At 42.3% G+C, this 14716-nt stretch overlaps 1 protein-coding gene across 2 annotated transcripts in view; it reads left to right on the top strand.

Moving 5' to 3' along the window:
- Positions 1-14716, top strand: part of CFTR (CF transmembrane conductance regulator) — a gene marked incomplete at both ends in the record, with an annotated part of 91007 nt that overhangs the window by 70090 nt on the left and 6201 nt on the right. For both annotated transcript variants that reach the window (XM_082479818.1, XM_082479817.1), the window contains 3 exons: positions 3807-4049; positions 6175-6330; positions 14452-14541. In XM_082479818.1, coding sequence (XP_082335944.1) covers positions 3807-4049; positions 6175-6330; positions 14452-14541 — 489 coding nt within the window. The remainder of the gene's footprint in view (positions 1-3806; positions 4050-6174; positions 6331-14451; positions 14542-14716) is intronic.

Raw genomic sequence — 14716 nt, 5'->3', positions numbered from 1 at the left:
TGCTCTAGACATTTTTAGATGGAAGTAGTAAATATACTCCTTTATTCTAAAGCATTAGTTAGAGAATGTGAATATAGCAGGCACATTGCTGATGGGAATAATGGGTAAGAAACTTTTTGTCACCTACACTATACCTGTCATTATGAATGACAGAAGATTTCTACCTGTGAAAGGAAGAATGGATATCTTTGTAGAATGTTACTGACATTTATGCTGCATTCTGCCCCAATCTAAATCATAATGCAAATTACAGCATCAGGAAAGCATCCTTCTGAATTGAGTTAAAGTATTAAGCTGTCTAAAATATCTGCATATGTGATGTGACTGAGAAATCTGTCAGGGGAGCTGGGACGTAGAGATGAAATTTTCTGTTGTAAGGGAAGGCTCTTTGTCCAGCTGGTTTCATAGCAGATTTTAGCTAGTGTGTAATGGTAGGTTCTCTTGGGCAATTACAGGGAATGCCTGCCTGTACAAATATTCACAGCTTTTGATGAAGCCAAGAAAGACCTTCATTTCTGTAGTGGGGATATTTCTATAAAGATAAGATTTCTCAAAACAAATGTACCATCAGACACCGATTAAAAGAAATGCATGCTGCTCATTGTGGGGATTTACTACAGACAGTCAGACAGGAAGAAAATTGTCAGTCTTATCCAAGCTCTTCCTGTTTATCACCAAAATGAGATGACATTAATGATATATATCAACATGATGATGACCATACCTTTCCATCTTACACAGCGGTTGAGATGGAAATTGTAATCGATAGGCTTGGGTGTTAGCATGCTTTTCAAAACTTCTGTCACAATTGTGTTTCAAGATGCTGAGATGTAAGATATGATCCCAGTATTTCCTTGCATTGTATATAAATTTGCTTCCACATGCAAAATCCACCTAACGATATTTCAATATGGATCGAAGAGCAGGAAGGAATGGTAATATATCAAGTATAATCACTTTGCAGAAGGAATACAAAAGCAGTTAAACAAGATCAAAAATGTACAAAGGATTTGCCACTAAAAAGAGATATATTACTGGGAATACAGATTAGAGAATAAATGCTAATAGTAAGGCCCAGATACTCCTGGATGCAGTAGCTATGCAGGCATCTTTCTATTTATTAATTAATTTTGCTAAATAATTTCTGACCAATAAAGAATTGACACTATCTTACAGTTTACTCTAGTTGTGTACAAGGACAAATTTTGCTAAAGCGAGGAATCTGTTAATTAAGTTACTTGGACTAAGGCACTTGGGACACTGAATGTAATGTAAAATCACATCTTCAAGTAAGGGGCTGAAATTTGTTGAATAGTGGGAGAAAAACAATAGGAATTTTTGGAGACTCTAGGACTACCAGCACGGAGAACATTCTCTGAAAGTATATGAGAAGTGACAGCCTCTACAGAATGGATTAGTTAACCAAAACAAGCTACGTGTTGGAGGTCAAGAAGCAGATAGAGAAGAGAGACTTGACGAAATCAGCGTTTGTCTTGCAAGCAGCCCACATTCTGAATACATACTTGATGTCAGTTTTCAGTAAAAGGCCATTATTTAATCTGGGGAGTTGAAAGCGGAGCAGAAGGTAGAAACAGGATTTACAATGTCTGAGGTGGAAATTATATACAAAACCCAGCCTAGCTCTGGATGTGTAACTGAAGCGACTGAGTTAGAATCCTGGTCTCCCTAAATTTCCTGTACAGTTCATGGAGGGACACATACACCACCTGCGAGTCAGCCCATCTAAAATCAGAGTCTTCAACTATGCGTGACTGGGTTCTGCAGTTGGACATTTCACTTAAACATGTGAAACTGGGCTGGAACAATGCTGCCTCGCGCGCACAGCTGAGGTGTGACTGCACATCTCATCCCAGGGCGCAGGAAGGACAGGCTGAGAAGCTGGAGGTGTGGTAATGGCCACCCCAAATGAATCCACCAAGCTGGCAGTGGTGGTGGCACATGATAGAATAACAACCATCACTTTCGGTTAAGAAGGAGAAATGAGAAGTCGTTGATGCCACCATCGGTTTGTTAGTTGGATGGCAGCAGTCTTTAGAAACTATTTTGAAGAAGTAATTAAAGACATAGTGCTTACAGAGTGAATTCAGTCAGCTTTGCTGAAATTAGGGTTGCATCAGACTAACCTGATAACTGTGTTCAATAATTTATTTTCCAGACAAAAGTAATGTAGATCTCATTTGTCTTCAGGAAAGCACTGGCTGTGGCTCTGTTTCAGAAATTATATAAATGAAGGAGATCAGGATTATTACAAGAACTGTAAACTAGTTAATGAGTTGGACAGAAAGGAAATGGCATTAAGCTGTAAGTATTAAGCTGTAGGGAGGCTACTCAACAAAGATTAGATTTGTGACTGAGCTCGTTTTAATCTTTTTTTAATGCTCTCAAGAAAGAAAAAAAAAATTGCATCGAAGAAATCTGCCAAAGGCACAAAGCTGAAAGGCAATGTTAGCATGAAGGATGCTGGGAGTTGAAAGATATTAGGTGAGCTCAAATGGCAGATATAAAATAGATTTCAGTGGCCGAAGTGTAGGTTTGAATTTAGGGACTGCTAAGAATAACCTCTGTTGTAAATAAGGATCTCCTCAGTTAGAAATGGCTAAGATGGAGGAAAGCTTGGCTGATCACTGCTTGATTCGAGGGTGACTGTAAGACGTGACTGTGAAGAAAGAGCATATGATCCTGGGATGTGTTAATCAAGATATTCCTAATATAAATCAGAAAATATCAATGCCTTTGTACAACATCTATGTGAAACATCATCCAAAATACGATATACATTCCGGTCAGACACAAAAGATTAATTTGAACTGGGATGTTTGGAGAAGGAGAACATATGTTAAGAAAGAGGCTTAAACCTGGATTTTCTTTGGTCCTGGAGAACAAAGGCTGACTGGATCTAAGCTGGCCCTCCACAAATTAATGGGGAAAGCAGCTAGGAAAAAGAATTATTTAGAATATAAAATTAACAAATGCACAAGAACAAACTGGTCCATAGACTTAAAAATGTTTCCTGACCACCTGAGCAGTGAAGTTATAGTAAAGGAGGTGAATTACCTCTTTATTAATTGACCCTTCACCCATTTATGTATATATTTAAAAAAAATCAGGAGAACCCCTTCTAGTCCCATGCTCCTTTGAAAAACTCACCAAGACTGCTACTAGCAACTTCCATCTGAAGTTCATGAACTACAGGACTTGATTATTTCACCTAATATATATAATCACAGATACAAAATTAGTTATCATGGAACCTCCTACTATATTTTTTGTTAAAAGATATAGATAATTTCTCATAAATATTCAAATGTTAAAGTCTGATGATTGTTCCTCTTTACTTGATGCTGCTGCTTTACATCTTTAAATTCCACACATTCTGCTGATCTTTCGAGATCAGTCATTATTCAAGGAACTTCAATTTTCGGGTTGGGCAACCCCCTACAGGAGGAAGGAGTTGAGGACTCCAAGATTGCTTTCATGGTCAGACTTTGTTTTCATAAATACAGGTCATCTACAGTTTTCAAAATACATTTTGAAAGGTAGAAAGAGCTATTGCATCCATATAAAAATGAAGCGAGTGGAATCACATATTTGACCAATGTCAGTAGTAGAAGAGCAATAGAATATAGAGCTCTATATAAGAAGTATCCTACCTTTGAAAATTATATCCTGGTATAACTTACACAGAAAAGAGACTCACTGGATAGGAATTAGGAATAATTTGATTTCATTTGTTTTGGTAGCTAAGTATTAACTACAATTAGAATACTGTTTGTTTTGATTCCTAGATGCGGTCTGTCGGACGCATATTTAAATTCATTGACATGCCAACAGAAGAGACGAAAACCATTAAGCCACAGAAGAACAACCAGCTTTCAGATGTCCTTGTAATTGAAAACAGGCATGCAAAAGAAGAGAAGAACTGGCCATCCGGTGGCCAAATGACTGTGAAGGACCTTACAGCCAAATATGGTGAAGGAGGAGCTGCTGTGTTAGAAAACATTTCTTTTTCAATAAGTTCAGGGCAGAGGGTGAGATGCTGTTTTGTTGTGTTTGGTCTGACTTCTATTACGCTTAACTGTAGAAGTGTCATTAGAAACCTATTCATTAAGTAAAGAGTAGGTCGAGTTCAATAAGGTTTTGTAAATGGAAACATGAAATTGTCGCAAAACAAAGTAATCATCTGAAGCACCTGAAGAACAGAAATGTCTTGTGCCTCTTCCTAAAATGAGCTCATCTGTAGGATTATTAACTACAAACAAACAAAAAAAAAAAAAGGCAAGGAAAATCTGCCATAATTATCCTAGAAATCTTGCTATTTACACCCCAGTGAAGCACAGTGGAGATGTTTGCTGGCCATGAGGAGCAGAATATACCAATAAAATACATATGCAGCAGTTCCCCAAGTCATATTCCCGTGCCTGAAGTCGTCTGCCTTCTCCTCCTGGGGAGAGAGAAGCTTGCTGGTGAGCGCAGATGCTGGGGGCAGCCTGACCCAGGTGGAGCAGGGCACGAAAGAATACCATCCGCTGTGCCAAGGGTAACGCACCGCTGGCTCCGCCGGCCGGAGGGTGGAGGTGCAGTCTCGCCCATTCGATGAGGGCTCTATGCCACCCCGAATTATTATATAGCAAACCATAAGCAGCTCTATTCTTCAGAAGATTGACAAACCTCTAATTAATCTTCACGGGTGTTTGGGATCGCGTTCAAGAAAGAGCTTTAGTTTGAGGGCAGCAGTTAGGCAGAGATTTAACACTTTGCTTTAAGTTCATGCTGAAGGACCATCCTTGGTGGGGAGGGGAGGGGAGGAGAGGAAAGGCTCCCACGATTTCCTGAGCTGGAGCCCTACGGACAAAGAGGAGACTTTAGCTCTCCCATGTAGATGAGAAAACAGGTTCAGTGACAGCACCCTGGCCTTGCCATGAGGCAGCTCTTTGCTCCCAGTTTGGATAGCACTAGTCTTTCCAGGTTTGGTAGATCTGTCTTGGTTTACATGAACGGAATGTTTCATCTACTCAGTTTGAGGGCACCGAAATTTTGAAACCGGGGGTCTGACATCCTGTAGCACCATCCCAAAACTGCTCTGCCTTCAGAAGAGAGGCACCTGTGATTCCTGGAGCGTGGAGGTGTGGGTGCTGCTGCGGTCTGGTGGATTTACTTCCTGGAAAATCCCTTGAAGCAATGGAGTACGGAAAATGAAAGATACTTTTGTACTGTACAGAGACGGGACAGAGCAATTAAAACAAAGATCCTTTTTTCAATGGCTCTGGTTTAGGAACTCGATCCAATTTCGGTGATGAACCCTGGACTCGGAGGTAGTGTTTCCAGAATTGGAGTGTGCTCCTTAAACTGGAGAGGGTTTGTTTCTGCCCCATAGGGAAGCACGTGTAAAACAAGCAGGAAAGGACAGAGCTCTTGTCTGCTGAGGGGGTTGATGCAACACAGCACAGAGCTTTGCTCGTCTGGTTCAGAGGCCTGAGGCACCGTTAAGGAAAGCACGCCAGGCAGCAGGAAGAATCCCCTTCTTCACCTTCACATGTATATTGTCACCCTACAAAAGCAGCCCACGCTCAGACAGGACAGCATTAGTTGTGTAAAACATCTTTTCTCAGTGTTTGGTGGTGGTTACTGCAGATATTGCTCATTCCAGCGATAGGTCAGTGCAATCCCACAAGGGAAACACATACAAAAAAACCCCTCGTCCTCGGGCCCAAGACACCCCACTACAAATTCATGAACTGATCAGAGCTAGGCCCTCTATTTTGAATTTTATGGAAATGGAGTAGCTCAGTAGAGTGATTCAAGGGCACTCCCTACTTGTTTTTTGTCTGCTGGATGGGGTTTTGCTGAAAAGGGCTTCGTAGCAAAAGAAAGGGGGAAGGCAGAAAGAGCTGGAGTAATCAGTACAAGATAATATATAAGCCCATTTCTGTTATTCAGCTAAGGGTGGGCTAATATGTCTTTTTTCTTAGTTAATTCTAACAAAACAAAGAGTCTGGCCCGGTGTTGTTTTTATAATTCCCAAATCAATGACATTTACTATCCTGATGAGATCCATTTGGTTTGTTCTCCACTGCTGAGATCTCTGTTTCTGCCTTGGTCTGTGGTTAGTATGTGAGCAGTATTAAGTGTTTGTTTTTATGATTTGCATTGCAGGTGGGCCTTTTAGGGAGAACTGGTTCAGGAAAAAGCACTTTACTTTTTGCATTTCTGAGACTGCTGAATACAGAAGGGGATATCCAGATTGACGGAGTCTCGTGGAACACGGTCAGCGTGCAGCAATGGAGAAAGGCATTTGGAGTGATTCCTCAGGTAATGAGATTATCGTATATTTGTGTGCCTTTATTTTCATTGGTTCTATATCCATATGCGCATCCTTACCTTTAAGCTGGAAGCTAGTTGTTTTATGCTGAGAAACAGAAACAAAAGACAAAGGTTTTGTGAAAAGGGGAGTTGGATGGATGCATGGATGGATGGATGGATGCAACGATTCACAGCTAACTCTACTTTCTGAAGGTTTCTATGCCGCTTACACAAGAACTCTTCCAGAAACGGGAAGGTACAGCACACTCAAAGAGAAGTGTTCATAGGCTGCTTATCCCTGCACCTCTGAAAGAGTTTGCATGTTGATTCAAAATAATAGTGCCACCTGAAGAAAATACCATCAATGGTGCTCTCAGCTACTGTTTTCCAAAACCCCACATCACTTATTAGGGTTAACATGTGAATACTATACATTGTCTGTTTTCCCTGACAGGCCAGTATCAGAATTACTGCTTTTCTCATATTTTACTAGACCACTAGCTCATCCCCAGCTTGGACTCATCACTTTTTTAGCTGTCACCTCTCATTACTGTGTCATGGTGCATGTATAAGGGAGCACTTCACATTGTTTATGCTTGCTGCAGTCCCAGTATATGGGAAGTAAAACCATTTCAGAGATGAAAAAGGAAGCAACTCCTCACTTGGGTTCGGGTGCCGTAATACTCTCAAATAACTGGAACAAGAAAAATAGTCTAAGGATGAGCAAACAATTAAACTGAAAAGGGCTTCCGAGTCCCTTGCCAATGTCCCCACCACTGGACCAGTGTCCTACATTAGTTACAGCTCTGGTTGATCTGTCACAAAAAGGAAAATTATTGGCTGCATGCAGTAACTCTAAAAAATGATTGCTCACTGTAAAGGTAGGAATGAACTGCATAATTTTAATGTCACGTTTTGTATTTTTGTTGTTGAAAGCTGTCAGTCCTTTCCATCAGCACTGATACAGGAGTAACCCGTATTGGCTTTCTTTTCTTTGAAAGCTGTACATTGGGTATTTCTTCATCTACTGAACATACTGTCTTTTCTATAATGATGTTCATTCCTTTGGAAATCTTGTGAGTGTGGCAGAATAATTCAGGTAACAGTTGACTGCAACCTTACCAATGAGTCACTTGTGGTATCAGGAGGCAGAGGGACACAAGTTGCAGATCAGCCTGCCACACTGCGAGGGGACATGCAGTCTGTCCTGCCTTTATCCATCCTTGAGGGGTGGTTACTAGCTCCAGAGACTGATAAGTGTGGTTTGATACTTGGTCACCCTGGTTGGCCCACCCTGGAGGAGTGGGCCACCCAGGGTGACCAAGGATCTCCTTTTGTCTGCCAGCTGTCAAACCCTTGTGGTGCTATTCCTGCCATCCCATCCCCAATGTAAAGGAGTTGCCAGCTGCTTTCTGTGCTGTCCTGGTTTGAGGTAACATGTGCATATTGGTTTGTTCCCAGATAGTCTACTGCCTTAGAAAGGTGGTTACTGTCTTAGAAAGCTGGTGAGGTGCAGCGAACGTATGTGTGGTATAATGCTCTGACTTCCGGAGGTGCGGTTGTGCGCTGACTACGTGAGCCACTTTAAAATAGTTGGAGGGACCCTGGAACAGCCAGCTGATATAACTGAAAAATATGCCATCAGGTTTTTAATTTTCAAAATAGTGGTTTTCTTTTCCATAACCATCATAGCAGAGCAGCGGTCTGTCTTCACTTTCACCCTCTGCTGGGTGCGTAGGCTAAATTCTGCTTTCTACCACAATACAACAAACCAAACTAATTGTAGTGAAGTCACTAACACGACTGTTGCTCAGTCGCTATAGTCACTCCTGATTTATGTCAGTGTCACGGTGGTGGGATTTAACTCTGACTGCGCTGTTCCTGACAACACTGTGTCGGCGTTTGTAGCTGCTAAAAGATGCTGAAATGCTCATGCTGGAAACACAGTGGCTTTGATTTTATGAACACAAGAGGGACTCTAAATTTAATTCTTCTACTTAATGATCAGTTTTGTGTTGCGATAGCTTCCCTTTCAAAAATGTTAGCCCACAGTAGCCTGAGTGGCATTTATTTAAGATAGGCGTGCAAAGAAGGCACAACTCTCTCCTCAATCTTTCCACAATCATGCTTTGAAATTTTCTCAAAGGCAGCAATTTTTTAGCACTTTGACCTTGCCAGAACAGAACCTTTCTTCACTTCCAAGTTACACCCCCGAGAAAACAGAACCAAGAGAGTGCTGGGGAGTCCACTGGTTAGACTTGTTCCTCGCCTGAGCTCTACCGACAGCCTGGTTGGTCACACGCTGGCTGCTGAGCGGAGGTTAGCTTGGCAAGCTGCCCTGCGATGGCTGATCTGGTGTCACCTTTTGTGTCCTCTCTTCAACATTTTCACGTCTGTCCATTCCTGTAAACTTTTATTTCTTTATTATTGCTGGTTCACTTCTGCGGCTTGATTGGTGGTTGCAAGCAGCAGAAAAAGTCACCCCTTCTGATCGAGGCAGTTGTGCAGCGAACTGCTAATGCAACTGCATCTGTTTAGTTTGGAGGACAGGTACATTATACAGCTCTCCTCCAAAGGATGGCTGTATAGGCTGAAGGATGCTTTTACCAGTATAAGCTATGTCTCCACTGGGAAATTTTCCTGATGTGGCAATATAGCCAAGTATAACTTTCTGTACTGGAAGGAGCTTCCCTGTGTCTCCCATAGTCATCCTTTTGCTCTCAGCCATTTCTTCCTTTGGGATGTGGTTGCCCAGCAAGGTTTCTGCATTCCATCTCCAGCTGTCCTTGGGAACACATGAACTGAGGAGAAAACTGAATGCTTGATAACAAGTAGCCTCCTTGTCTCAGTGAAAAATATGATTAATCTCATAGCTGAGTACTCACTACAGGGTCACTAATGGTATAGAAAACATCATTCTGCAGCCGTGAGCAAAATGTGAGAGCTATTTATTACACAAGCAGTGTTCCTTGCCCTTCTGCTAGTGAGATGCGTTGCTAGTTCATTGTTAAAATTACACTTCTAGTTCAGTTTGGAGGTCCCTAATACATGGACCAGTGCCAAAAAATCCAAGCCCTCCATTCTCTGGAAGGTCATGGGAGTTGCCAGCCTGTTTGCATGCTTCAGCTCGCAGCTCCTGTCCCAAAGCCTTGCCAAAGAACTGCACATTATGCCTCAAAAGTTCCCACATTCAGAATGAAATGAAGTTTTCACCAGCACTTTCCCAGCAGGGAAGAGAAATTGCACATGCCACCCTGCCTTTCCCAGCAGAACAAAGGCAGCCTTTTGTTCTTTGCCATTCACTTATGGCTTCAGTATGGGGGGGGTGAGGGGGGTGGAAAGTTGCCTTTCCTTTCCAGGCAGCCTGGCCTACAACACATATCCAACACGTGGATATTCACCATCTCCAGGAGAGGCTTCGCTAACAAAAGGAGAACAGAGTTCTACTTGAAGCGTGCTTCCTCGTGAAAACTTTCCAACGCTCTCCTTCTCTTTCCTACCCCTAAATGTCCCCATTTAGAAGAAGTGTTTTTCCTCTGTGGGAACCTCATTGATGCAGGGCTGCATAGCACACACAGTGTCCTAACACACTGCCGTCTGCTCCACGCAGGCGATGCTGGAATGGCCTGCAGGGTGGTCAGGGATCATGGTCAGCCGTAGCAAAGGCAAAAACCTGTTTCTTTCAGTATCTCAAATCCAGCTGTCAGCGCGTTGCAGTGGCGTGAAGGGGAAAATCATATAAAACATTTCCTGGAGCACCCATAAGGAAGTTCCTTCCTGTAGTTCCTCACACACCGGTGCTCATACAGGATGTTTGTCATTCTCATGCAAAACAATTACTCCAGCGATAACGGGCCGTTTGAAGAATAATCGCAGCTTATTACCCCTTCTTTCTGGGCAATCCTTTCTGATGATTCTTCTGCAGGAGTTTCCCCACCACATTTTCAGGGTGAGGACATCTAGCTGCACCTGCTTTCAACACTCTGAAGCTCTTTTGCATACAGGTCCTCATGCAGATTGCGTCTTTAGATATTTAATGGAGTCAAATTGAGAAAATGCCTTCAGAAATTTGGCTTTGGATGGAGAACAGGAGACCTGCAGCAAATTTTCCATTAAAATAAATGAGGAGAAACCTGAGACCCATAAAGTGCTGCTGGCTCAAAGGAAGGGGATGATTCTGGTGTCTTCTTGAATGTTATTCCACTGCATCCTGGCGGGTCTCACACCATTTTCTATGCGTAAATGCTCCATACAGAGTTAAAATCAAGCTTAGCATGGAGAACGAGATCACTACAGTCTGTGGGACTGCCAGCTGACAAAAAAAAAAATCAAATCCCTTTTGCTCTGTTATTTTACTTAACAAGTGAAATTTCGCAAGTTTTGTCTTTGTAGTTCCAGTTTTTCAGTAGCTACCTCACTTTGCTCATTGTATCTGTTTCCAGCACTGTTTCATCACCTCTCATACCCTTCAGGGCTGTTCACTTTTGGAGGTGGCGGAGGTGCCTGTTTTGCAGCGTGCCAGGGCGCTCCTGCACGGTGCAGCCTGATGGGCAATGCCGCTCCACCGAGGTGGTCCCACAGAGGGTCCCACAGAAGCTGGGTTCCTGCAGGACATCGATGGGTCAGCATCACCATACCGGGGAGCATCTGCTGCACCAGACCCATGCACAGAGCACCTAGGGGCATTAATTAACAACCCCACGTGTTCATTTAGGGCAGTATATACGTTGTTTTCTGCATCATGAGTTCAGCGTTGCCAGGAGCACAGCACTTGTGTTGGCCAGTAAGCTCTATGGGAGGCAGAGGTTTTAGCATCTCCAGGGGAGAACATTCTAGAACTGGTCCCAAAAGAACTTGCAGAAGGTCTTCATTGCTCCCATGCTCTTATTTGCGTCTGTAAATATTTTAATCTCTATGTAAAGTCCCTAAGGAACACTTACGAAGACAAACCCTCCATCCCTGCACCTAGTACTAAAGCATTCACTTAGCAATTTGATTTTCTTTCATGTTGACATTATTGCCATAATATATACGAAGCGGAGGAGGCTACATGGAGGTCATATTGTTGTTACTCTGACTTCTCTGTGTGTGAAGCTGGTGTATGGTTCCGGCTGATGTTGTGTTTGCTGTGCAGCTGTGGGGTGTATGGGAACAAGGAGCCATGGGTCTGGCTGAGGAGCTGCACATGAGTTGTCTTTTTGTTGCAACAGCAGCTACTCACCACCAGATAGATCACTCCTTAGCAGCCTCTTGTCAGCTGATCCTTCACTCTTCTGTATGCATTTGTTTAGGTACTTCAGGGTCTTGATTCTCCACAAAACACTTAAATCACTTAGGAAGCTTATTGCCACAAGCTGGGTGTATCCCACACAGTAACCAATATGCAGAGGCTGTAGCCACTGAGGGGGATTAATGCCTTTCAGAGGGGCTGATTTACAATATTTGGGGTGGTCAGAACATAAACATGACCATATTTATATTTCCGAATGTTTTACTTCTGGGTGGATGTGAGGTTGGAGAAACTATTTGTTGTATGATCACACCCATTGTCATCCTGGGTGAATTTGAACAAGTGACTGAGAAGGAAACGGTTCCAGATTTGCTGCCAGTCATCCATTCCCCCTTCCAACGCTCCCCTAATTTCTATTTCTTCCATATGTATAAATAACACAAAAGTCCATGGGATTAAATTTGGGGTGTTTTTTTTTTTTTTTTTTCACTTTAGACTTCTAGCTTTTAAGAATTTGGGTTGGTTTTTTTTTTGCTTCTTTTTAAGTGGACTCTAAACTGCCCACGTGATTCACGTGATATTTGCTCAAGTGAACCCTATGTGGTTTCTAATGAGTTGGGAGGAAGGGGATGTTGAAATGGAGAGAGAAGTACCAGAATTCAGGACAATGAAATATTTACCTTGGGAAAAAAAAAAAAAACAAAAAACTAAAACCCCACCTTTTGGGAACAGCTTGCTTTTAGTGCCCTACTTCTTGCAAGCACAATTATTAGGAACAACAGCAGTTTCTGAAGAAAGTAGTACCCTTTATTTCTCTGCCTGCTGCACTTCAGCAGGAATGTTATTCAGCCCCGTCTTCTTTAAAACTGGTTTGTTTGGTTAACTGCTCTTTACCACTGAGAAATGAAAATACCTATTCCATTTGTTAAACGTATGGCGCTCCAAGTGTGAACAAACCCACGTCCGACACTGTTTCCACAGCGTTATTATTTCCACCGCACCCACTACTTCTAAGGATCTAATCCCGCTGCAAATATGTCACCCCGCTCACGCCACCTGAGCGGTGCAGGGCATGGGAAAAGCGCTGTGCCGTACTTCACCCAAGCGTTCATTGTTATTAACAATCACGGTTGTAAAGGAAAGAGTCTGCTCTTCCCCCTAGACTCTACCAAAAGTGTTTCGATGACTTTTAGCTGTGTGCGCTGCCGCCTCCGCCGCGGCTGGGTTGGTGTGTCGCCGGCAGTGCGCACTTAAATCCACCCCACTGACTGGGGGGGCACCACCGTGCAGCTGCTTTTCTCCTCTGGTCTCTTGAATCAGGTGCTTCCTTCTCTCTTCCACCAAAGAAGTTATCGGCAACGGTTTACGTCTCTTAATTAAGCAAATTAATTAATGTAATTTATTTTCCTCTGCCGTGTTTAAACGTTTAGTTAATCATAATTAAATGATTAATGTAAATGTGTGTATAAATCACTTGGAAATCTGATGAAAGAATGCCAAGTTCCCAGGTTAGGTCAGGTGGAAATCAGGGTAGACCGGCCAAACGCTGGGAAAGTATTTACTAAGAATATTCTCTCAGTCGTTTTCTGCTGGTACAGCTCATCCTTCACCGCTTTTGGTAGTGTTTCACTACTTCTATAAAGTCATAGGCTTTAACTGCCAAGAAATTATGTGGCTGTAAATTGCTGGCATTTCAACACGTTTTCTCTAAACAAATATTTTCTTTAGGAAGACAAAAGGGAAGAAAATAATTGTCCCAAATCTTTCCCCTGGGTATTTGTTCCGCATGTACAAGGAAAAAGCAAGCAAACGGTAATATTTCTCAAGAAGGCACTTACATTCTTTGAGAGCGAGTTCTCCCTGCTACAAGCGGCAGGTGTACCTCGCAGCGCCGAAACCAACAGCTTGGGTTTATCTCATGAGAAATGTTGTGCAACCTCAGTGTCCCTTGAAGAACCTCATTTCCACCAGAATCTCACACGCCCACCCCATGTAAAAAGAGATTAAACAAATATTTAATTTCGCTTGAGTCATTGCTTTTCGAGCTACGAAACGTGTATCTAAGGGATGTTCGCCTAAATCTTCTTGCCGAAATGCAGGAGGAAAGAAGTGAATAGTAAATTGCAGTGGCAGAAGGATGGGCTCTCAGGGTCAGGAAATGTGCGTCCTCTTCGTCTGGTGTGATGGAAGGGAGAGAGCATGAGCCATGGCATCCCTCCGGGAAGCCTCCTACGCCAGCGGGCGCGTTGTCGGCGAGCTGCTATGGTCTTGGATCAGGTCGTGCTGTGTCACATCTCGGTGACGTGACCGAGAGAGATGAAAAAACCCTCTTTTGAGATAGAACTGGGACGTGGCAAAATGTCAAGTAATAGAGTGATGCTGATATATGTATTTGGCTACAATTGATTAGAAAAAGAGAAATTCACCAATGAAAACCAACAGTTTTAAAAAAAGAGACGGTGTCACTGAATACTGACAAATGTCCAACGTTTTTTTTCTCAAAACAAAATTGTGGAAACCCACAGTTCGGTTTAGTGGTATTTTTTCTGTTTGAATATGCTTCACATGATAAAGAATCAAAAATAGTTTTTAAAAGCTTGCTTCAAAGTGGATATAAAGGAAATCTTTTATTCTGAAAACTGCTGATATTTAATTTTTACTGTTTTTCAGGCAAGTTTCGCTAAGTTTTTATTAAGACAATTGCCAAAAACTGAACATAAGCATTTTTAAAATCACTATTTTTGGAACAATGTTTTAAAAAAAATTAATAACCTGCAATAACCTCTACCTGGTACTTGCAGAAGGTTGTTCTTTTCTCCGTATGCTTTACAATTTACAATGTTTTACACAATGTTTCAGGGTATCCATTTACCTGTGTCTGTATGTCTTTTTTCTTTTAGAAAGTGTTCATATTTTCTGGAACTTTTCGGAGGAATTTGGATCCTTATGGGCAGTGGAATGATGAAGAAATATGGAAAGTGGCAGAGGAGGTAAAACTGTTCAATGTTATTTGTGTCCCTCTGGTGAAGTGGTTACAGCAGAGTGCAGTGTAGGTCAAATGATTGTCATACGTTATATTTATACAGATGCTTGGGAGAAAAAAGTGCTGAGTAAAGGTGATGTTGTGCTATAAAACATGTTTCCTTATTGCCTAATAAAAAGGCG

Source organism: Vanellus vanellus (assembly GCF_965231255.1).
Source record: "Vanellus vanellus genome assembly, chromosome: 1".
Lineage (NCBI taxonomy): Eukaryota > Metazoa > Chordata > Aves > Charadriiformes > Charadriidae > Vanellus > Vanellus vanellus.
This window is presented reverse-complemented; position numbering and strand designations above follow the sequence as displayed.